General features: G+C 42.7%; 2 protein-coding genes across 4 annotated transcripts in view; one reads left to right on the forward strand and one right to left on the reverse strand.

Moving 5' to 3' along the window:
- The first annotated feature begins 7 nt into the window (after positions 1 to 7).
- SLC30A4 (solute carrier family 30 member 4) lies at positions 8 to 13,226 on the forward strand. The gene is made up of 7 exons (XM_075207951.1): positions 8 to 526; positions 2,175 to 2,321; positions 3,401 to 3,554; positions 3,763 to 3,958; positions 8,810 to 8,915; positions 9,794 to 9,928; positions 11,129 to 13,226. The coding sequence occupies exons 1-7, from the start codon at positions 148 to 150 to the stop codon at positions 11,275 to 11,277; spliced, it is 1,266 nt and encodes a 421-aa protein (XP_075064052.1). The 5' UTR covers positions 8 to 147; the 3' UTR covers positions 11,278 to 13,226.
- The window catches only part of AFG2B (AAA ATPase AFG2B), a 68,542-nt gene continuing 56,285 nt past the window's right edge, over positions 13,192 to 25,448 (reverse strand). For 2 of the 3 annotated variants that reach the window (XM_075207949.1, XM_075207948.1), the window contains exons 6-9: positions 25,196 to 25,417; positions 24,902 to 25,036; positions 13,881 to 14,006; positions 13,192 to 13,542 (exon numbers count right to left, since the gene is read on the reverse strand). In XM_075207949.1, coding sequence (XP_075064050.1) covers positions 13,390 to 13,542; positions 13,881 to 14,006; positions 24,902 to 25,036; positions 25,196 to 25,417 — 636 coding nt within the window. In that variant the 3' untranslated portion in view covers positions 13,192 to 13,389. Of the gene's footprint in view, positions 13,543 to 13,880; positions 14,007 to 15,304; positions 15,485 to 24,901; positions 25,037 to 25,195; positions 25,418 to 25,448 lie in introns of those variants that run through there. The other variant, XR_012691261.1, reaches the window with a different exon arrangement.

Below are 25,448 nucleotides of genomic sequence, written 5' to 3' on the forward strand. Positions count from 1 at the left end.
CGCTGTTTGCTGTGCGCGTTCCGACGGAGTCATGTGACGCGTTGTTTGTAGAGCACGCCAGTTGGACCCGGAAGTGGCAGTGTCCCGGCAGAGCCAGGGGGCGAGTGACATATCTCCCGTCAGGACAGCTCAGAGCCCCCGGCTGCCATGTGGCGGCCCCACGCCTGGTGGAGTGCCGTCCGGTTGAAGCTTCGCAGAGGTGACCAACATCCATACCTGAGCGATGACACCGGCTTTGACTACCCTGATGAGGAGGAGGCGGCAGTGGAGGAGGAAGAGGACGGGCTGTCCCGCTTCAACAAGCTGCGGGTACTGGTGGCAGATGATGTCCCGGTCATTAACGGAGGGCCCCTGACTCTGTCCTCGGATGACGACTCCCTGCTGGAGCGGGACACCCCGCAGGCCCGGGCTGATCCGTGCGAGAGCTGCCGCCAGCAGCGGGAGAGAAGGAAGCAGAAGATGGTGACGAAGAGGCTGGGGCTGGCCGCCGTCCTTTATCTCCTCTTTATGGTGGGCGAGCTGCTGGGTAAGAGGTGGCTTCTCCGGGGTGCAGCAGGACGGTAGAAAATATACCCACAAAGGGCGGTCAGTGGTGGCTCTGTGCCCACTCCACCGTGATGCCCAGGCTGCTGGTGGCACATATCAGTCACATGATGTGACACCATGGCCTGGCCTCTTGTTTTATCCCTGTTACTACTTCTATGTGAAAGGTTGGCAGGGGCAGGCAGCCTGTGGCTCTCAGCTGTCCCATTCTCTGGATGCTAGGGCATTTGGAGAATTGTAGTGCCACAGTATAAGAAGGGTCCACCACCAATGTGCTAAACATAGGAAGTAGATGGTAAATTGGCTGGTTGTGTCATGACTTATAACCCAAGTACATTGTCAGGGACATAAACGTAGGGAGACAAAGCTTTAAAAATCAGAACTGCCCCTGGCATTTAGGGACAATTCAGGTATGTATCATCTGAGTGCAAGGCATTAAGTTTCTCTGCTATGTTCTTCAGTAGGTTTGCCAAGAGGCAAAAGAAACCACAACCCTTTATGTTAATTAACAAACACCCTTACCAAAATGTATTTAGTGCTTGAATTTTCCTGAAACATTTGCATATGCATTTGTGAGCTATAGTTTATTATGAAACAATTTTATATGTTCTGGATTACTGCTCAGTAACTTGAAGGCAATCTAAGCAAGGTTTGATAACTTGAATACATCAATTAAATGTAAATAGAATTGAATAGACATTTTAATTGATTCCCTTTAAAATAGGCTGCCGCCTTGTTTTATTTAGTCCTGAAAACAAAATAAGTTCTTTAGATGTTTTATAAATTAAATTTAATACATTTTAAGTTATCCCATACTAGTTTCTGAATTTATTCTTAAATGTAAAGTGCTTTTGAAACACTAAGGACTGGGCATAATGGATCTCTATGCTTTGACAAATGGGCCATAACATTGTTTTGCTGCTAAAAACATGATACCGACAGAAATACTGCTTTCTATGTATTTGTTGTTTTATTTATTTTTCTCCATATATCACTGTAAATTTATTTAAAAGTGCTTGTTTAGGGGAACCCTAATAATGTTTGTTTGTCAGAGCAATTTATGACACATGTTAATAATAAGTTAAGGGAATATTACAGGGTGACTCAGAATTTATGAAAAATACTTTCTGTCACACCTAAAGAACTTTATATTTCATAATAAATTGTGAAGAGAGGAATATCAAGCTCTAGAGAGCCATAACTTTATGTAAGCCATCTGGTCCAGGTGTTGTGCTTATATATTTTTGGACTGAGTCTTTTGTCAGCCATAAAGGTGCTTCTCGTACTTTGCTAATATTACTTAAAAAAAAAAAAAATATGCATACCTGCTTGTTCTTTTGTATGCAAAAAAAGAAAAGATGTTTAAAAATGCTTAGCTTTTCTCTTACATCCTGCTTTCAGTCATTCATTTTTTTGAATACGGTTTTAGAGTCAGAATTTAATTTAAGGAATGACTAAATTTACATTTCATTTTTTACATCTCATACAATAATGTGAATAGAGTGACTGTTTTCTCAAAGTAAACTACAACATTTTGTCCTCTCTAGCAACATGTTATATATTTTTTGCTTGGTACAGTTTTATTATACATTATCTTCTGATTATGTTACTTTTTAATCCCTTTATAACAGGTGGGTATATTGCCAACAGCCTTGCAATCATGACTGATGCACTTCATATGCTTACTGATCTCAGCAGTATTATTTTGACCTTGCTTGCACTGTGGTTGTCGACCAAGTCTCCAAACAAACGTTTCACCTTTGGATTCCACCGCTTAGGTATGCTTGAACTTCACCAGTTTAAAACAAAGTCTATGACAAATTTATAAGTTGAATGACTGTAAATGGTATTGTGATTTGGCAGTTTTTTTCTGGCCCATATATCCCACTATAAGGATCCCTTGTCTTTCTCTTAAACTATATATTGTCTTTCCATTTGCACATATAATCAACATTTTTTTTTACATAAGAGAAAATTTCACCAGTGGTTTTACTTTAGTTACCATTGTCTCTAATTTTCTGGGAACATTTATTTTTCGCTATTGACTAAACACACATGGCCATTTCCATTGCTCTGTATACTTGCTATAATTTTAGGTATTCTGTATGGTACACACATTTTCATTTATTAATGTAAGTATTTAAATGCAATAAAAGCGAACAAGTCTTGCCTTATATCATAAACAAAACAGATACACATAAAGGCTGGACAAATTTTAGTAGTAAGGTAGCCATAATTCCAACAAATTTGCTACTGGTACTTAATATTTTTAGGTAATTTCCATAGATATGAATGGATATACCACTTTATTGCCTTTTAGATATTCCAGAATGACTTGTAAATGCAAACTAATTTGTCAGGCCTAGACATAAGGTAACATATTTTGTATTTGAGTATTTAACATGCAAAAGTACATGATCCACTGGCATTTAGAAATTATAACTAACCTGGCTTTATGCATTAATGGTGCTGGGGCTGTTACTGTAAAGGATGCTGGGTAATATTCAGACTGTCGAGACCGTAGTATATGGTTGTCTTTGACAACAAGGGGACACTATTTTACCTGCTGAGATTTGTAGATTTAACTTAGTCATTAGCCAGTGTTAGATAAATGTCTACAAAGAGTGCGTTTTACAGGAGGAGAAGTGGCGGTATGGCATACCACCATATACTAGCCACTTTAACCACTGGTTGTATGCAGATAGCAGATCTGTTGTCTTCTCTAAGGTCAACAACAATAAATCAGCCTGGACAATATAATTCCTAAATGTGGAGTTTAACACCTTTTGTCAACACATTTGTTAATTTGACTTGTTTGGAGCTTCTCTGTTTGAGACTTTTTTTATTTCTATTACAGAGGTTCTGTCCGCCATCATCAGTGTATTACTGGTGTATGTTCTCACAGCCTTTTTGCTGTATGAAGCTATTGAGCGAACAATTCACATGGACTACAACATTAATGGGGATGTTATGCTGATAACGGCAGCTGTAGGTGTTGCTGTAAATCTCATGTAAGTTAGAGATGAAAATGAAGCTGTTCAACTGTTATCCACATATACAACAACCTAGCTATGAACCACTAGCCACTTGGCTGTTAAGTTTTAATAGAACTCAGTGTGTGCTAGTAACTCTCAAAATCACGTAGAATGATGTCTTCTAAGCAAGAAGCTTGTTTTGTTTTTGCTTTCAGATTCTAACGCTTTATTTTAATGTCTACAGAATGGGATTTTTGTTAAATCAAACAGGCCATCCTCATTCCCATTCCCACTCTCCAAGTGGCCCAGCAAATTCTACTTCCAGTTCCCACGGTCATAGCCACGGTAGCCTGGCGGTGCGAGCTGCATTTATACACGCGCTCGGTGACCTCGCTCAAAGTGTCGGCGTACTCATAGCTGCGTACATAATTCGTTTCAAGGTAAGAGTCTCATTGTGAGAAAGCTATCTTTAATTAAAAATGAACACAGCCTAATTTGAACTGTGCTTGTCTATTGTACAATGTTTTGCTAAGTTAGCGGGATTTTTTTCCCAGGCTAAAAGGCTAATTGTTTACCAAGCATTCATAGTGCATGTCAATTTACTATATAATTTGTCACATAGCAGGGATGATTAAAGAAAACATACCATCAAAACACAACTGCCTGTTTATAAAATTACATTTACTGTTACTGCTGTCAAATTTCTTCTATATTCACCTGTTTATATGCCAATCTGCAGGTAGCCATCTTCTGAGTATCTGTAAACATGACTGTGATCAGCCCTAGTACTGACTGGAGCATGCTCACTCTACTCTTGAGAAACTTTCCATGAAGTCATAATGCTGCCTGGAAGTCCGCACATTGTGTCAGAATAACTACATGAGATTGGTGTCACAGCGACTTCTGCCCACATCAACCGCTAATTTAAATACCGTATATACTCGAGTATAAGTCGACCCGAATATAAGCCGAGGCACCTAATTTTACTACATAAAACTGGGAAAACTTATTGACTCGAGTATAAGCCTAGGGTGGAAAAGAGCGCTAATTTAAAAACCTAAATAAAAATGATAGGTTCAATCTATGAAATCATTTTTAGCTAGATGACAAGGAACATTCATAAATGATTATAAAATCAGAGAGAGAGAGAGAGAGAGAGTCAGAAAATATATAAGGATATTATGCCTCCTCTCAACAAGCATGCAAGTTCTTCTAAGCAACTGACTGAGGACTTCAAAACAACGGTAACTCAGAGTTACAAGGCAGAGAAAAGCTATACAAATATAGCAAAATGCTTCCAGTTAGGAACTTACCCTGTCAGAACCATCATTAAGAAGTAGAAGAGGTACTGGTGCTGTTTAAATCAAGGCAAAACCTGGAGACCCAGAAGATGTGATCGAACGGCTTGTAAATCCACCCCGCAGTGGAACGCACATGCGTTCCAACAACAGGAAGTTCGGCATTTGGAACGCAAGTTTGCGTTCCAAATGCCGAACTTCCTGTGTTGGAACGCATATGCAGAAGTTGAAGCCGAGGGACCGGACACCAGGTAAGTTCACCCGTGTATAAGCCGAGTGCCCTTTTTCAGCATACAAAAGTATGCTGAAAAACTCGGCTTATACACGAGTATATACGGTAATAGCAAAGGCCTTGTGCGCACTGTCTACCACTCCTGTCTGGATAACGGTGGAGAGATGGATACTCACATATAGATCATTTATCTCCATGAATTAACAGACTGCGCATAGGAACTTTATAGTAGTGGATTTTGAAGAAGAGTAAATAGAACTTGTTCTACTTTCATCTGTCCTGCTCTGTCATCCAAAAATTTAAACCACATGGGCACTGTCACTCAATGATCTCTATACAAAAGGATACGGGGAGTGAGGGGCACCACTGTAATACTTATTTTGCTCATGAATTGCACAATGAAATTAGGTTTTTATTAGGTTGTACTATTAATGTTAGAACTTCCAAAGCTGTAGGACAGGTTCACTTTAAATTTGTCAATACACTGACTCTGTGCCCAGAATGGTCATTCACTTAATGCGGATACAACTGAAACAGTAGCTAGTAGGTTAATAGCTTTCCTACTGAAAGGACAAGCAAGTAACAAGACGGCCCTTAAAGCCATCTCTCATTGGGCTGTATTTTGCACAGTGTCTTTCTCTCATTTATTTCGGGCTCCAAAGTAACAATCTGGAAGGTTTTCTTGTGCTGTTTTATGAATCCTTTTTTGGTGACTGCAATAGACTTGTGTAATTGACATGACAAAAGCCTCATGCACACCTGGGGGTATATTTACTAAACTGCGGGTTTGAAAAAGTGGAGATGTTGCCTATAGCAACCAACCAGATTCTCGCTGTCATTTTGTAGAATGTACTAAATAAATGATAACTAGAATCTGATTGGTTGCTACAGGCAACATCTCCACTTATTCAAACCCGCAGTTTAGTAAATATACCCCCTGGTGTTTACAAAACTATCAGTTCTGATTGTCAGACCCAGCATGTTGGAAGTTTATTGCATGGGACTTTAACAGTGAGAAAACACCGCACTGAGTTTTAGTTAGACCCCTCTATGAGAATATTACTGTGTATAATAATACACCAAAAATATATGCGGGGAGCTGCTTCCACACAGATATGAACATGTAGTGACAGCCAAAAAGAACTTGAATAGTTGACTATTCAACTCCTTTTTCAATATTTTGCTACACTGTTTTTAATACTTTTTAATAAAAAATAATTATTTTATTACATCACTGATACTTGTTAATTGAGTGCCCCAGATACACAGTTTCTGCTCTTTCTCCTCTTTTTTGCTGTCACTATCGGCTGGGACTGTCAGTCAAGGCCTTAAATCAGGCCTGTCCAACCTGCGGCCCTCCAGATGTTGTGAAACTACAAGTCCCAGCTTGCCCTTCCAGCTATCACCTGGTTGTCTACCAGCAAAGCATGCTGGGGCTTGTTGTTTCACAACACCTGGAGGGCCGCAGGTTGGACAGGCCTGCCTTAAATCTACAGGCGGGCAGGAAAATCTTTATTCAAACTGCATAGCACTCTGAATAGTTGTTACTGCTAACCAGGGATATTATGGATAAATGAAATCTGTTTGAACCAATAGCTTAGGTACTCACCTACAGGAGATGCCTTGACACTGGCGGGTGAACCTAAACCCAATATAGCTAAATTGTGCACAAAATTCGCCTTTATGTATATGCTGACACAGTGATTTTTATATATTGTTTGTAAGTAGAGAACAGTTGCAGCCAGTAAGGTAACTCTTGGTTAAGAATGTCTTATAGTAGTGTTTTATATGCCAGCATTAAGGTAGCCATCTTCTTACATTTGATTTTAAGTATGCTTTTAAAGACCATTGCCACATCATCCCCCAGAGCAAGAGATCAGGTCCCACCCAGCTAACACAGGAAGTAGACCAGACTAAACCTTTCCCTCATCAGTGTGGTTTTTTTTGGGGGTTTTTTTTTTCTTCCTGTGCCCAAAAGACAGGAGAAGACATGATTTTTTTGCTTAGTCCACAGCTTCCATTCTATTCCAGTGTACTGGGCCAGATGGTGTAGGCTACACAATTGAATTGGATATCAGAAATTAAAAATTAGTTTATTTTCTCAGATCAAATGTATTCTTTCCCACACTGGACCACAGAGATGTTTACCATCATGTTCCCATTTCTGCTGAAAAATATCTAAGGTTGACAGTCCAGATGTAGGATAGGGAACTCCAGTTCAGAGCTCTTCCCATTAGCCTCTTGTCAACACCTAAAATATTCATTTAGATCTTGGTGGGGGATATGGTATATTTCAGAGACACTGTGATCCTGATATTACTGTGCCTGGATTATTTACTGATAGTAGCAGAAACAGAATATCTGCTTCTGTAAAAGCTAGAGATAGTAAATTGCATCTTGCCCTCCCTAGCAAGACTGATAAACTAAGGGAAATCTGATCTGAGCCCCTCACAGAGTACGTTTTTTGGGGATCCTTTTGAATTCAAAATATTAGATTACCTTTCTGGCACATGAAAGAAGGCAAAAGAGCAATATGAACAGAGCATTTTTCAAAAATGTACTTTGTATCAGAGAATCTGAGAATTGGGTCTCATGACTGCTACAATCCCACCACTTACTTGGATACACCTGTTGAGAACACTGCAATTAAATTATGGAACAAACGTTAGGAAACCCTTAACAAAACATGTGAGAATTCGGGAATGCTTAAAGATATCCCTCTATTGGTGGAAGAAAGAAGAAAACCTAAAGTAGCGAGTACCCTAGTTATTTCTCCAGATTGTTTGGGGTAGAGATCTCCGAATGTGAATCTGTTTGTCATTTGGATGAACGCAATTATCAGGAATTTATTTTTGTTAAATTCAAGCCCAGATTGAGTAGATGTGTTAAACCAGAAGTGGGATTTTCCTCTCTTATACCTATTCGTCCGTGATGATTTCCAGGGTTAGAAGAGTATTCAGAAGGCACAAGTCACCCTGGTAGTCCTGTGTTGGCTAAAATGGACCTTGTCAGAGGACCCATGGCTGCTGCCAGAGTGCAGGACTTATCTTCTCAGGGTCTAGTATTACATTCCCAAGTAAGACTTTAAAAACTGTCAGCGTGATTCCTGAATGGAGCTCACTCAGACAGCAGAAACTTTCAGACAAGGTTATATCTACTGATTCGGAGCTGAAAATCAGTCATAAGACAAATATACTTTTTATAATTCGGCGATAATAGTATGCTTGCATGTTTTGAGGTATTTGAAAGAAGAAAAAACAGTGGAAGGCTCGTCTCATCTGTTTTCTGTTCTAGGTGGTTGGACGTGATCTCTCACTGGAGGTGGGGGGTTTTATATGTGGAAAAGGCGTTCCCTGTAAATGTAACACATAATGCGCACTCGGCATCTTGTAGACTTAATGAAACATTGAGAGGGTAGGATTATGGTGCTCGTAGTGTCTTAATCATTTATTGGAAACTAGTCTTGTAACAGGCAGCCAATAGGAATAGTCTTCCTGTTGACAACACTTAGCACATATTGGGCTTCTATTGTTTTTATCTTAAATTTCTAGGGAACCTTTATAGTTGTTATTGTATGACATCAGTTTTATTTCTGTTAACTGGAAAGCCTGTCCATGTTTTTGTCTTTATAACCTGCTATTCTCAAGAAATGCCTATTTCTGTGACCATTCTAATAGCCATACAAATCTTTAAAACAGCCTAATATTATTCACTTGTTGTATATAGTAATAACTTTGATAATTTACACTTCTATCTTTCAGCCAGAATACAAAATTGCAGACCCAATCTGTACCTACATATTTTCTGTACTTGTCCTATTCACTACCGTGCGGCTTATAAGAGACACAGTGCTTATAATACTTGAAGGTGAGCACAGGCATATTAAGTCATAATGATGCTTATGCATATACTTCTGGACTTCATGTTAAATATAACTTATGCAGTAGTATATTTGGGAGACCATTTTTCAAAAAGAATGTTTATTTTATGAAGTCTGGTACATGTAAGTCCAAGTACAGGTAGTAGGACTTGTATAGCTGTATGTCTCACCGAAGCTCTGATGCGTAACTACATATAAATTGTTTTCTGAATACAAAGAAAATGTTAACCATCACATATACAAATAAAAGAAACGCCCCATTTGTACTAAAAATCTTTTATTCCTATTGGAGAAATCCTCACATTATGTTTTTTAATATCTTACAACTATAAGTGTGTGCAGAATATATTTTTTTGATCTAATGAAGTTTGTACATTAAGTGGTAATTGATTTTAATAATTTCACTTTGAGCTAATTAGAGTAGCATCCTGTTTAAGGGAATACATTAAAATCCCCTTTTTAACGTAATTGGCAGTCTGCATTTACCTGCTTAAATTGTTTTATATGGTTATCCCAACTGCAGGGTGCAATGCATGAAATGTAAACGAACATAAAAACTTCCTAAATATTACCAATGAGCGGACATGCTTATTTCTAGAAGGATCAAATATAACATTTTTGAACTGAGCATAATTGCCAACAATAAAAATATTAATGTCTAACATATTTTTCTTTTTCCAAAGGTTAAAAAGTGCAATGCCATTCTAACAGTTGATTCTTGAATCTTACACAAGTAGGCTAAAGTTAAATTGGGCTATAATGTGTGTCAATATTTAATTACTTGTTAGGCAATCCCTGTTAAACTGTTAAACTGTACAACAGGCTTGGCTTGAATTTCCCAACAATTTTAATGCCTTTATTCCAGGCGTTCCAAAACACCTAAATGTGGATCAAATCAAAGATGACATGATGAAAATAGATGACGTATTTTCAGTAGAGGACCTTAATGTCTGGTCACTGACAACAGGAAAATCCACGGCCATAATCCGTTTACAACTAAGTAAGTGCATTACATGCAGTATAAGTAGTTTTTTTTACTATGGGGCTTCTATACACAGGTGTTGAAAAACAACATAGGTTAAAAGCATAAGCAAAAACATTGTCTTTGAATACTGATAAAGCAATACCTCCCTGCAACATAGAGTACTGTGAACTTGTTGAGCTCTGCGTTCCCATAGAACTCCATTATATTGTACTGAGCGTTGATGCTTGTGATTGATGCAGACATGTTAAAAACAGTTGTTATGAAGTGTGTACATGCGCTGGTCTATTTGCTTGACATTATTTGGCCATCAGGGTTAAAGAGCATTTACCAGACTTTAACATACGATATTCATGTGCGTTGTAGAAGTCCTAAATGTTTGTAAACTGTATATAATAAATCTGATAGATCTTCACATAATACAGTGGTGATTGTTTTATGACATGCTGGAAGGATTTTAGGTAGAATATACTTTATGTACAGGGTGATTCAAAAATCGCAGTACACCCTTTTATTTCAAAAACTACAGGAAATTGGGAAACCTGAATACTCCAGTAAGGTATGGGTGACGTGGTCTATCTTTTACGGTATGTACCAAACATGGGCGCCATCTTGAAATTGACCAATCGGCCCAATTCCTGTAGAGTTTTTGAAATAAAAGGGTGTACTGCGACTTTTGAATCACCCTGTATATCTGTAGCTCTGTCCAGTAAATTTGAGACAGAAAACCTTTAGACAATGCAGAATGTTGAGGGAGAGAGATATTAAAGTTATTTGAAAGAGAGAGACGCTCTGCCCTGTGGCGTATAGCTTCTGGTACTAGATCCGCAGCAAATGACAAGAAGTACATCACTTCTGATTACATCAGGCAGGATGACTACCCTCATTGAATGCATTATCTGACCTTTGGAATCTAACAATCTTTAAGATAATGGTGGGTATCCAACTGGAAGGACGTATATCCATGGGAGCCAGTTCTGTGGGAGCTTGAGCACCCCCAATATTTGTGTTGCTGGAGCCACTAACCATATATGTGTATGGCATTTTTCAGTCATATGGGGGTAACATAAGCACCCCCCATTCAGTTTAAAAAGTTGGCTTGTATGTGTCGTCTACATTACTGCTATTTGGGGAGGGAGCACTTAGGGTGACATGATGTCTGAAGATGGATAAACATATTTAAATTCTATTGTATCTCTGTCATTTCCCGCACCCCAGGTCCTGGCTCCTCATCAAAGTGGGAAGAAGTTCAATGCAAAGCTAGACACATACTGCTAAACACGTATGGAATGTACAAGTGCTTTATTCAGATGCAGAGTTACAGGCAAGAAGAGAGCACAGCATGTGCCAACTGTTCCAGTGCCTAAGTCCCATGGACTGCTGCCTTACCACAGACCTATCAAATACAGCAATACTTGCTATCCTTGAACCTTTGTGATGAAGCAATGGTGTATTTTGCAGCACAAATCCTCAATAGAAGCACACTTTTTTATTGGAAACTGTGATCCTTACAGTCTATTTGAAGATAGAAAATGCTCCATTGTGAAACAAGACCAATTTTAAAGTGCTGTTTACAGATTTAAGCAAGTTTGCACATACCTCAGACCTAGGGCAAGAAGAATGACGCCCTGCCATGAGGACCCAAAGTTAAATATTTTGTCTGATGGATGATGCAGTTTAACATTTTGTTTTTAATAGGCCATAATTAGTTTCTATAAAACCTATATAGCATATTGTTTACTGCTCTTATCAGTAAAAACGTTAAATCAGTCCATGAAAAACATGCTTTACGAGCTCACATTATTTGTGTTCATTTCTGAAGGTCAAACACATAAATAATGTCATTCCAAAGCAGGCACTGTCTCCATAAAAATATTACCATGCACAGCAGGTTAATAGTTCACTTTTACAACCTCTGATGCAGACCACAGTACATATGAAACCTTTAGAGAATCCTTGCTCTGCTTCTAATGTAGCAGTGATAGAAATAACACTACTTGCCCATATTATGAATCTAATGTTTTAGGATGGGATATGAAGTTTACACATTCATTTGATTGTTGTAGGATAAACATGACAATATTTTATGAAGTGGGCACTATACTTTTTTTTTATTTTTTTTTATCCAGTATTCATGACCGTTGCACTTAGTCATTGCTGTAAAATGCTGACCTAGTGACAGTGCTGCTTGCAGTATAAGGAATGTCTAATGTAAGCATCATAATATGTATGAAACAAAACTTTCAAATGCCACCCCAGGCTGCTAGAGCTTGCTGCACAACTAGAAAAAAAACAGGCCAGTGTTATACTTGCAGATTTCTTATTTGGGAAAACAAATACCTTTCGTATGGCTCACCTTGCTGCCTAAACAAAGGGTATTTTCATGTCTGAGGTGCGTAATTGAAAAGTTATTTTTTTATGATCATTTGGCCACTAGGTGGCACTGTATTTCTGCTAATATTTTATCCTTATGGAGCAAGCACCATGACTGCTCACACTTTATTTAAATGCAAATATGCTGCAAATGTATCATAATTTCTTTTACCAAACAAGAACACTACTTGGGCATATTTCTTTTAATCTTTTGTACATTGACCACCAAAGTATTTGGTCAGGCTAAATATGGACAGTGTTATACCCAATTGTAAGGACCAGACTTCCAGTATATACTTTTTTATGACAATGGTTCTATTCCATACTTTCACCATTGGGTATATTTAAACATTCATATTTTATGGGCTATTTTAGCCTTTACATACCCTGGAGATAGTATTTTATTAAGCCAGTACTTAAGTGGATTTTACACACTTGATGTACATTGACAAGATAAAAGCCAATGTAAAATAAAATAAGTATTTGTAAAAACCAAAGTACATTGTGATGGTATTAACAATATAAAAAAAACACATTAAGATACCTGGGGTTTGTATGCATGCCCCTCCAACTCTTGTTTGATAAGAGCTCCCTTCATCATCAAGCCTTAGGTCAGAAGACTACTGCTGGGTTTGCAATCCAACAAGTGCAGTGCTGTACCATGCTGTGTGAGAGTCGACATAGTAAATATATATATTTTTCCCCCCTCAAATTCCTAAATGCACTGAACACACGTGTGAAGTTGGTGATGCCGTTTAAGTGGAATGATTGTGCTCTATTTGTTTTTGTGTTAATTGTTTATGTAATTTTGATTCATTTATTTTCCTCCTGCAAATGATTTATAATGATGAGTTCCTGGCACATTATTTCTGTAACAATAAGGAAGGTACTGAAACTGTACAATACAGTGTGTTTATAATAAAGTATTTATTATTACATAGCACACTTTGCTTTTCAGATAATTATTACATGGCTACCCTTTTATTGCAATAAAACTTGCAAAATTAGTAATGTGAAGTTGTAGATCCGCTTCCAGTGAAAACTAATACAGTACTAGATGTATGTCATCAATGTTTGTTATATTATAAAGTAGTCTGTTTTACATTTCACACAATTTCTGTATAACCACATAGTTTTTTATAGGCCAACAGATCTGTGGCATTCAAAGATGGCGTCAGAGATGCTAAAGCCTGTTGGAAATGCTCTTGCTTCACGCAGGTAGTCTGTGGTCCACTCACATGTAATGCCACAAGGGCAGCCTACAGGTAAACATAAAATGAACACATCTTAATATTACCCTTTATAACTTCATACATTTCTTTGCTACAATCTTGTTAGTCTATTACCATAAAGACACACAAACCCACCTTTTTGAAAAAAATATTACTTGTTTGATTATATAAGGAAGAGGTAGTACAATTTGTTCTATATAAATCTGCTCCTTTATAAACAAAATAAAGTTACATGGTGGTATGCACTGACTAAGGGAGATTAAGTATTTAAAAACCACCAGTGAAAACAATTCCGCACCCAACAAGTAGAACTTCAGCCATCCCTGATACATCATTCTTGTACTCTCTAATCCAGTACTTCTCACCTCTTTACAGAGATTTTGAAGATCAGCGCCAGAGTAAAATGGTGTAGCTTCTGCCAGGCTTTCCAGACACACGTCACCATCTAATGGCACACTACTAGTGCAGATTTGTAGTATAGATAAACGTGCCTGTCGTACAAAAGACAAGGGTAAATTAATTTTTTTTAAGATATATAATGATAAGGTACTGCATTCACTGGAATCTCACACGGGTTGTTGAACCTTTTCACTGTTAGCAGTTTTCAGGATGGCGAAATAGTTTCAGTGATAGTACAACAGTCATATACAGCAAAAGTATCACAAAATCTCCCACCACCTACATCTGGCTAAACATTAGTTCCCTGGCTACTAGCCAGCCACAAATACAAACAGTGTCTATCTTCCACCCAAGCACTACAAACAAACCACAGCAAAACAAACCAATTACACCCATGTGGAACACCTGTGTGTGTTTGTGCAGAAAGAGGATCCCAGGGAAAATTTAACCCAGCCTGCTGCAGACTAGCTGCTAGTGCTTGTTCTCAACCTCCTCCCTGCCTACCCACACCCACCAGTTCTACCCCATCTTCCACACAAAGGGTCCCATCCCTACCACCCCCCCATCACAAAGCCTCCAACTCACCTCCAATCTCGTTCACATCCCACCTCTCACAGATGTTCTCTTCTGTGCACTCTTGAATGCTAGATTCTACTATAACAAACTCAACCACCCACTACCTTTTCCGCACCTTTCTCCTATGGTGACTCCGTCATCCACCCAATTCACTCATCCTGGTGACAGTCATATTGGTGGAGTAGGCATTCTACTGTTTCCTGGCTGTACCTACAGTATCATCCCACCTAAACACCTTCTCTCCTTCAAAGTTCACTCCAATTGGGTGTTCTTTCCTCTTTACATTGCTGTCATCTACAGCTCCCCTTGCCCTCCCCCTCCTATTACACCAAACTCTCCTTGCCAAACAAACCTACTTCATAATCCTATCCTCTCCACTGTAAATTTGCTTTTCTGACCTCCCTCAACACCCATTCACTTCAATCAAAACTCAAGACTGTCACCTACTTTAAAAACAAAATTGACACTATCCACCACAAAATCTCTCTCTCCATATCCACCCCACCCTCCCTTTTGTGAGTCAGAGATATTCCTCTCTTGGTCTTCACCCACAGCATTTCCTCTCGACCCAGTTCATTCAAAGCAGCTCCCATTTATCTCACCCATTGTTTGCCTGCACCTTGCTCACCTCTGTAACCTTTCCCTTTCTACCGGTGTCTTTCCTCATCCGCCTTCAAACACTCTTATTTCCTATATTCTGGAGAAACTCTCTTCACCCTTCTCTCTCCAACTACTGTCCCATCTTTGCTTCCAAAACTCTTGAATGACTTGTCTTCAACTGTCCGATCCACTGTTTTTCATCCCACTCTCTCACCTCTCCCGGTTCAACTCCTATCTCTCATGTTGCTTCTTCAGTATCTCTACTTTCAATTCTTGCTCCCCTCCTCTTTCTCTCTATTGGTGTTCTCCAAGGCTTTGTTCTTTGTTCTCGAATCTTCTTTATCCACACCTCTCTCGGCGAAGTCATATTCTTCTTGGGCTTCCTCTACTAACTCTGTGCAGAAGACACCAAATTCTACCTTTTCTCTCCCTCTTTCTTATCTCTTGTGTCCAATTGCCTCTCTTCCAACTCCATCAGGATGACCCAACACTTCCTCAAACTTATCCTTATTTCTCTTTAATCCAATCTGGGGGACATTGCTACCACGAGTTGTATGAGGGGAGTGTGAAGTTGGCACTTAACTAGTTAATTGTTAAACGTAGCTTGCTGACAGACCCCTCCCCTCAGCAACCCCATGTAGCTCTTCAGTGTAGTTTAAAGTGCCCAAGGAGTTGGATTTACTTTTATACAATATACATTGTTCTCCCCAGGACCTATTTCCCGGGTGCTCCACCCTGCTGTTTTTACTTGCCATCCGGCTCTTGGAGCACAACAGAGTCCTATCATAATATAATAAATCATTGTTTCTCTTTCATCCAGTCTGGGGGACACTGCTTACCATGGGTTGTGGAGGGGAGCACGGGAGTTGGCACCTAGCTAGTTAAGTTTAGCACTGCTGACAGACCCCTCCCCTCTACAATCCCCCCTGCCTCTTCCTGTTGTTTTTTTTTTTTTAGGTGCCCATGGAGTTGGGCAGTGTTTTAGTTACTGCTAGGTTTTTCATTTATTTATTTATTTTCCTATTTAATTAATCTTTTTTTCATTAGAAATTTTTCTTTTGGTGGCAGATCTGGGAGTGTGTTCTATTATAGAGAACACACTCCCAGAATAGCAGCACTACTCTGTCAGATGAGAGCAAGAGAATAGGGTGCCTAGATACAGAGTGACAAGTGGTCTCTCCGGACCGCTGTCACTCTTAGAGCCTCACCGATAACCGGCGCTGCCACTGCAGGCATAGAGTGCCGGTTATCGGAGATTACAGATGCCGGCAGCCATCTTGGATCTGCGGAGGAGCGAGGAGAACTGAAGGGGGCCATACCAAGATCCCCCCTCATACAAAGGAGGGGGCATCGGGGTGCAAACCGCTGCGGAGACCTTAACCCTTGAGGTCTCCACTACTCTGCCGCATACCATTTTTTCTAATTAAAAAAACGGAGCAAGCTGTAACATAGAGACAGCATTATAGGAGGGGGGGAGGGAGATAAGACATAGAGCTCCCTTGCTCTCCAGGAACAATTGGACTAGCCTGGTCTTCTGGCGCCAAGGAGAAGCCCGGGAAAGGACAGATCAGAGGGAGCAGGCACCAGGACACTGCTGTTGGACTTCTCCCCTGTTTGGCTTGTGGGCTAAGTATCTGATTTATTTAAACAATACTACTGTATTTGCTCTGACTGCAAAGTGGGCTAGTAGGGGTTATATTGTAGTTCTACTTGCCAAGATATTACATTGTTGTTTAACAAAATACAAGTACAACTTTTATGTCAGATTAGTTGATTACTTGTTTTTTTTTCCCACTGTCTCTCTCAATCTAACAATTTAAGGCTGTGTGTTTGGTGTGCCTTCCTTTGTAAAATATGACAGATAAAGGAAAGGGCCCTATGGCAAAGTATTTTACGTGTTCAAGATGTAAGGTTAAATTACCATGTGGGCAGAAGGACCCGTTGGCTCTCTGCTCTGTCTGCGAAGCAGGGTCCCCCCTGCGCAAACCCAGCATATTCCAGCCCCACTGATGGAGGAACCGGCCTGGGTGGCCTCCCTGACACAGTCGGTTTCCTCTTTAGCACAGATTATCTCACAATCTACTCAGTTGCTATCTAGTGTGGCAGCCTCGGCGGCTAATAATGCTAGTACACCTTTGGGCCTCCCTGCTACCACAGGTTCTATTGGAACGTCTATACCAGGACCTTCCTCTTTGCTTACGGACCAGGCCCCTGTTCCCACAGAACCGGCATGGTCCGCAGCCTTTATAAAGGGTTTGGACAAACTAAACCAGTTACTTGAATCCCCAAACATCCCACCTGCTAAAAGGAAGCGGCCTAGATCCGCTAATCCCCTTATGGTCCTTTCAGACTCTGAGGGGTTTTCAGAGGAGGAAGGGGAAACAAATTTTGATCCTGACCAGGTTCAACCTTTGGAACAGGAAGAGAACACTAAAAGCCAATTTATTGATGATTTGGTTTTAGCGGTGAGACAAGCGTTGGACCTCCCAGAACCGGAGGATCCTAGTCCTAGAGACAGAAGTCTTTTTAAGCAGGCCATCCGTTTTCCCCCTTGGGTAGAACTCAGAGATATTGCAGAGGGAGCCTGGAAACAGCCTGATAAAAGGGTCTCTGTTCCCAGGAGGTTCTCTTCCCTGTATCCATTGCAGGAGCAGGACGTGGCTCGCTGGGAGGGTATCCCTAAAGTGGATATTCCAGTAGCCCGTTTGGCCAGACACACTTTACTACCAGTCCCGGGCTCAGCAACTCTGCAGGATGCCACTGATCGCAGAGTGGAATCCCAGCTAAAATCTATATTTGTGGCAGCGGGTTCTTACTTTAGACCCACATTTGCTTCAGCTTGGGTTGCTAGAGCCATGGAAGCATGGGCAGATCAACTGGCAGAGGCTTTACAGGACTCTGATTTACTTCCCCTGGCTTTACATTTGAAAGAGGCATCGGGGTACCTTTATGAGGCGGCCCAGAACACAGCGTCTGTGTCCTCCTCTATTCAGGCTGCATCTATTTCAGCAAGAAGAACGTTATGGCTGAAATCCTGGGAGGGAGATTGAGAATCAAAAAAGTCTGTTTTTCAGCAGCAGGTTTGTTCGGCCCAGAATTGGATACTATGATTTCCCAGGCAACAGGGGGCAAAAGCATTTCTTTGCCGGTATTCTCAAGTAGGGGCCGAACCCCTCGGGTCAGCTCTTTTCGTCAGCCCTCTAGGGGGACCTCCTTGCCTAGAGGACAGTCATTTAGAGGTATACAACCAAATGCTCGAGGCTCCTCTGTCAGGGGTAGATCCTCGTTTGCAGCTAGGCACCAGGCCTCCAAGACCCAGGAGAAGCCTGCGTCCTGACGACCACTCTACTCTGCCGAAGGTGGCGCCAGTGGGGGGACGTCTGTCTTTGTTTCAGGAACAGTGGGCAGCATCATCCCAAGACCCTTGGATTCGGAGCATTATATCAAGGGGGTACATGATAGACCTGCTGGGTCCGGTACCACATTGTTTCTTTGTAACCCCGCTACCCCGAGATCCAACAAGAAGACAGGCAATACAGGCCTGTGTCACCTCTCTTCTTTCGCAAAGAGTCCCAGACAACCAGAAGGGAAAGGGGTTTTATTAAAAACTTTTTCTGGTCAAGAAGCCAGACGGGTCCTTTCGACCCATTTTAAACCTAAAGAGCCTCAATGTGCACTTACGGGTGGACAAATTTCGGATGGAATCCCTGAGGTCGGTAATAAACGGCTTAGAGAAGGATCAGTTTATGGCTTCCATAGACATAAAGGACGCATACCTCCACGTTCCCATTTGGAGCGACCATCAGTCCCTCCTAAGATTCACAGTGGGGACCTCCCACTATCAGCTTCGGGCTCTTCCCTTCGGTCTCTCCACAACTCCGAGGGTCTTCACGAAGATCATGTCAGTGATGGCAGCAGGTCTTCACCTAAAGAGAGTTCAGGTAGTGCCTTATTTGGACGATCTGCTCATCAAATCCTCCTCAGAGATTTACTTACGTCAGCACTTATCCCTCACCTTGGCGGTTCTCGAGAGCCAAGGGTGGGTGATAAACTTAAAGAAATCCCAGGTGGTTCCGTGTCAACGCATGGTCTTCCTAGGGCTCCTAATGGACAGCAGTCAGCAAAAGGTGTTCCTGCCTGCGGAGAAGATCAGTTCAATTCAGAGTATAACATCTCAGGTCTTGTCTTCTACCAGCCCCTCAATTCACTTGTGCATGCGGCTGCTGGGAAAGATGGTGGCCTCCTTCGAGACCATCCCCTTCGGTCGAGCTCATTCTCGGTGCTTCCAGTGGGATCTGTTGACAAAATGGTCAGGATCCCACCTACGTTTGGATCTCCAGAGGCTCTCGCTGTCTCCGGTGGCGAGAGAATCGCTTCAGTGGTGGCTGAATCAGGATCACATGTCGGTGGGCAGGTCCTTTGCTCCATGGTCATGGATCATAGCCACAACAGACGCCAGCCTGAGAGGTTGGGGGACGGTAGTCCTGCACCTCAGGCTCCAGGGCCTCTGGTCAGTTCAGAAATCAGCCTTATCAATCAACACATTAGAGTTGAAGGCAATTCTGTTAGCTCTCCGGGGGCCCCAGACTCTTCTTCAGGGCCATCCAGTCAGAGTTCAGTCCGACAATGCCACGGCTGTGGCATATGTCAACAGACAGGGAGGAACCAGGAGTGCAGCTGCAATGCGAGTGGCAGCTCAGATATTCCTTTGGGCAGAACAGTATGTTCCAGCAATCTCGGCGGTGTTCATTCCAGGAATAAAAAATTGGGAGGCCGATTACCTCAGTCGCAATGCGATGATGCCAGGGGAATGGTCCCTCCACACGGAAGTATTTCAGTCTCTAGTTCAGAGGAGGGGTCTTCCGGATATAGATCTCATGGCCTCCAGACACAACAAAAAAGTTCACAGGTTTTGCGCAAGGGCAAGAGACCCCTAAGGGTGGGGCTGTTGAAGCCAGCCTCTGGAGAGCAAGGGGTTTTTCCCCCAGTGTAGTGAATACTATGCTGCGAGCTCGAAAACCGGTTTCGGCTCACATCTATCATCGCATTTGGCGAGCCTATATTAGATGGTGCGAAAATAAGTCCTGTCACACATCTTCCTTTTGTCTCCCTCGCTTATTGGCCTTTCTTCAGGATGGGCTGGAAGCAGGGCTCCGTTTAGGTTCATTAAGAGTTCAGGTTTCAGCGCTTTCAGTTTTCTTTCACCTGAAGTTAGCGGACTTGCCAGACGTCAGGACTTTTCTTCAGGGAGTCTTACATATTCAGCCTCCTTACGTTCCGCCTACAGCACCATGGGATCTTAACCTGGTACTGGATATGCTTAAAGGGCCTCCTTTTCAGCCAATACCTATGGCAGATTTTAGGTGTCGTACCTTTTAGCTATTGCATATGCACGTAGGGTTTCAGAATTGGGAGCTCTGTCTTGCTGGGAACCATATCTGGTTTTCAACGAGGACAGAGCGGTATTAAGAACCCTCCCTTCCTTCGTTCCAAAAGTAGTTTCGGCTTTCCATCTGAACCAGCATATTGTAATTCCGGTCTTATCATCTACTTCCGATTCTGATCAACAGTCTATGGAAAAGTTAGATGTGGTTAGGGCTCTCCGCATTTATGTCAAAAGAACTTCTCAGATTAGACGTACAGATTCTCTGTTTGTTCTTTATGATTCTAATAAAAGAGGCTGGCCAGCCTCAAAACAGTCCATTGCAAGATGGATTATGGCAACCATTAAGCAAGCTTACATAAAGGCTAACCGTCCTGTGCCAGAGAGATTTAGGGCCCATTCCACCAGATCGGTAGGGGCGTCGTGGGCAGCGAGAAATGGGGCTTCTGCAGACCAGCTTTGCAGGGCAGCCACCTGGTCCTCTGTCCACACCTTTACAAAATTTTACCAGTTTAATGTATTTGCATCCGCGGATGCAAGTTTCGCTCGTAGTGCTCTACGAGCGGGGCTTTCAGAGTAGCCCCACCCTTAGGGGGCTGCTTAAGAACGTCCCCATGGTAAGCAGTGTCCCCCAGACTGGATGAAAGAGAAAAGAGGATTGATGTACTTACGTTAAATCCGTTTCTCTGATTCCGTCTGGGGGACACTGCGATCCCTCCCTTCTGCTTTTCCTCTGTGTGCTCTTGTTTGATTGGCCTTTTTAATTAACTGAACAGGAAGAGGCAGGGGGATTGTAGAGGGGAGGGGTCTGTCAGCAGTGCTAAACTTAACTAGCTAGGTGCCAACTCCCGTGCTCCCCTCCACAACCCATGGTATGCAGTGTCCCCCAGACGGAATCAGAGAAACGGATTTAACGTACATAAATCCTCTTTTCTCCTGTTTTAAATGGCACTATGTGAGCACTACAGTCAGCAGTTTGTGTTAGACAACTGACTAGCAGTTTGACCAATGTTGGCAGATTTGGGCAATAACCTCTAACATTTTTCAAAATTATTATGGAAATGTCAGGTGCCGCCTCCGCACCTCCGCTGGGTGCCGGAGACGGACACCTTCTGCCCGGAAGGAACGTCCCGTTGCGATCACGTGACCGCGGCACGATGCGCCGATTCGGTTGCCTGGCAACCCAGACGCTTCTCCGGCGATCAGCTGAGACTGATCACCGGAACTTCATCATGAGGACTTCCTGCCAGACAGTATTTAAACTCCACTCTGGCACCATTTGAGTGCCAGAGTATTGGTTCTACCTGCTCCAGCTATTAGTTTGTTTACAGTTCCTGACCTCCTGTGTATTTGACTCCTTGGCTTGTTTGATCTCTCTTCCGGATATCCCCTGTACTTCGTTGCCTGCACTGGTATTGACCTTTGGACCGTTCCTGACTACTCTCTTGCCTTTTCCCCATGGTACCTCGCTTCCTTGGTTTCGACTCGGCCTGTCTGACTACCCTCTAATCGCTGCACTGGTGACTTCCCGGGAGAACCGCGACCTGCACATCGCACGCAGTAAAGCCCAAACCTCCTTGCGGGGGTCCCTGGTGAACACCGGTGGTGTGTTAGACTCCGCGCCTCTCAGGTTAGTTGCGTTAATACCAGTCAGTGATATTTCCTGCATAAAGTGTGACAGGAAAAAGAATTACACTGCCCCCACAAGGCTGGCAACATTTTCTGGGGAGAACACTGAGCTATAACAGTTATTCTGCTATAGTACTTTTGACTTCAGTCAGGGATCAGTCAGTATTTGCAGTGCACCATTCTGTGTCTTGTGTGACTCTTTCTGTTACCTGCTTTATCTTACTGTTGTGGTACCTGCTCTTATGATGTCTGATAAGGGCAAGGCATCCAGAGCAAAATACTTCACTTAATCAAAATTTAAAATGAAACTACACAGTGGACAACAGGACGTGGGGGCACTTTGTGTGGACTGTGAGGCGGCGCAGGTCCGAACTAGTACACCAGCACTAGCGGAGGAACCACTGTGGGCAACGTCACTGGCAATACTTGTCCAGCGGAGATTCCAGCCGTTTCCCCCTCAACCCCAGTAGTAGTAGCTTCCCCTACAGTGTCCCTGGTTCCAGCGGTAAATGAGACGGCAGACTTAGGACAGGCTGGTCCTTCATCCTCTCTCCAGGGTCCTCCATTAGGACAACCTGTCATTCCTAGTCAGAAGCCTAGACAAGTTAAACTGGTTCTGGGACTCGCCTAAATCGCTGCGTTCAAGGAACAAGCAACGCAGGTCCATCCATCCTATTCTGTCGGTCTCTGATTTGGAGGGCTCGTCAGACGAGGAGGCTGTACTCAGTGATGATTCAGACTGCCCGCAGGTGGCAGACTTGGATAAATCGCCCAGAAATCAGGACATTGAGGAGCTTGTACTGGCGGTCCACCAGGCCTTGGATTTATTGGACCTAGGAGGATACCAGCGGACCAGGGTCTCTTTAAAAAAATTAAGAGACGCACAGTTTGTTTCTCACCCTCACTGGAACCTTCATCAGAGGTCAGCTAACCCGAGTCAGACCCTTTACGTCCAGAGGCCACTCCCACAGGTGCAAGGCCTCCTATTCTAGTGGCGTCTGGCGCCCAAGTTTCCAGGAAAAAACGGCAGCCTTACAATCATCCTCCCCTCCTTGCGGCTGCAGAAGTGGACGCTTGTTCTCAGATCAGTGGATTGTTTCTTCCCGGGGTGACTGGATTCGGGGGGGTCATATTGAGGAACTACATAATCGACCTCTCCGGTCGGGCTCCTCAACCTCTTCGCAAACCTCCCTGCCCCACAAGAAGACGAGAGATGCTTCACTGTGTCGCTTCTCCTCTTTCTGCAGGGGTCATCAGCCAGGTCTCAGTGGGCCAGAGGTTCTACTCAAACCTCATCATGGTCCCCAAATCGGATGGTTCACTTCAACCCATACTAAATTTAAAGACTCTAAATTTGCACCTGTAGATGCACAAATTTTGTGTGGAATCTCTCAGGTCAGTTATCAATGGGTTGGAGCGAGGGAATTCCAGGCATCTATAGATATCCAGGACTACACTCATGTACCCATTTCGGAGGGGCATCAGCCTCTGCTCTGCTTCACAGTGGGAGCCTCCCACTATCAATTCTGGGCACTTCCCTTTGGCTTATCCGTGGAACCGAAGGTGGTGTCGGGATTCCACATCAATCAAGAGATCGTGGTTCCGGTGTTCAGGGAGGCGTTGGACTCTAATTCTATGGAGTCTCTGGATGTGGTATATCCAGCAAACATTACATATTCGCGTCATAATTGGTGCCATGGACACCTGGACTGCTGCCTGGTGAGATTCTTATTTAGAATGCTGGAAGTATTAACGCAAAGATCGAGCAGGCAAACTGTACCAGTTAACTGTGCTGTCCAAGCATGTTATGCATTTGAAATTATGTATACAAGTTGTAACATGGTGACTAAAGTAGGCAAGACCTTTTTATGAAAAGCATGAGAACAGGCGGTAACAATGCCTAGACCAGCGGTACTGAAAGTGTGCGCCGCGACTCCCAGGGGTGCCGCAGCGCTGTCACAGGGGTGCCGCGGGAAAGCCAGAAAAAACAAAAAACAAAACATAAAATTACCAATCCGCGCGGCGCCGAGACCCAGCATTCTCCCTCTCTCTCTCACGCAGCTTGTCACTATAGTGACAAGCTGCGTGAGAGAGAGGGAGAATGCTGGGTCCCGGCGCCGCGCGGATTGGTAAGTTTATGTTTTGTTTGTTTTTTTCCTGGCTGGCCACGGCAGAGGGCACAGAGTGAGAGGGAGCGTGACAGAGGCGAGGGGATAGCGTGACAGAGGCCAGAGGAGGAGGGCAGAGGAGGGGGAGAGCGTGACAGAGGGCAGAGGAGGGGGGGCAGCGTGACAGAGGCCAGAGGAGGGGTACAGCGTGAGAGGGGGCAGAGGTGGCAGAGTTACTGGATGCAGAGGGGGCATTTTTGCATACAACTAAATAAGTATTTCTGTCCTGACCTAAATACTTATTACATTTTTTTTGACCCAACTACTTCTAAAACAGGACTGCTCAGTAATTATTTTGGAGGGGTGCCTTTAAAAAATTATAGAGACTCTAAGGGGCGTATTCAATTGTTGGGTTTCCGCGGCGCGTTAAAACTAATAGTTAGCTGGATTTCAGCTCGCAGCTCCCTGAGCCGCAAGCTGAAATCCAGCAAGAAAATTACTGTAGTAACAGTTTTTCCACGCACTATTACCGTAATAACGGTAATAGCGCGCGGACCGCGGGATTTTCGCCAACAACTGAATACGCCCCTAAGGGTGCCGCGAACTGCAAAAGTTTGGGAACCACTGGCCTAGACTGACAAAATGGCCATAGTAAGTAATATAGTTATAAATTGAAATAAAAATCCATTACCTTTTCATCCGGTGGTGGTATGTAGAGGAGCTTGTCTAGTCTCCCTGGCCGCAGTAAAGCATCATCCAAAACATCTGGTCTGTTTGTAGCAGCCACAATCATCACTAACTTGTTCACAACCTCCTTAAACTCCAGCTGAAAGTAACAAATAATGAGATCTGGGAACATAGTACATAACATGTAATGTGATTTGTTCTTTATACAACATTTATCTAGAAGCAATTAAAGATTGCATTTTTACGTCTTACCTTGAACATGTTGCTTTAATATAATAAGTTGGAAGTCTCAAGTTACCTTGTCATCATAGCAATGATGACGGTCACCTTCCAGTAGTACTGGGCACCCTCTGCGTTCTGTAGTCTTAAACCCAACACCATCGAGTTCATTCAGGAGAACAGAGAGAATTCTCTCCTGGACACCAGAGCCCGTCCTGCACTCTGAGCGACACCCCACAATAGCATCGATCTCATCCAGAAACACAATTGCTGGAGTGCTTGCTCTTGCTTGCCTGAAAAGCTAGAGAAGTAAAGATAAAAGTGTGTCAACT

This window comes from Mixophyes fleayi, chromosome 4 (genome assembly GCF_038048845.1).
Source record: "Mixophyes fleayi isolate aMixFle1 chromosome 4, aMixFle1.hap1, whole genome shotgun sequence".
NCBI classification, from domain to species: Eukaryota; Metazoa; Chordata; class Amphibia; order Anura; family Limnodynastidae; genus Mixophyes; species Mixophyes fleayi.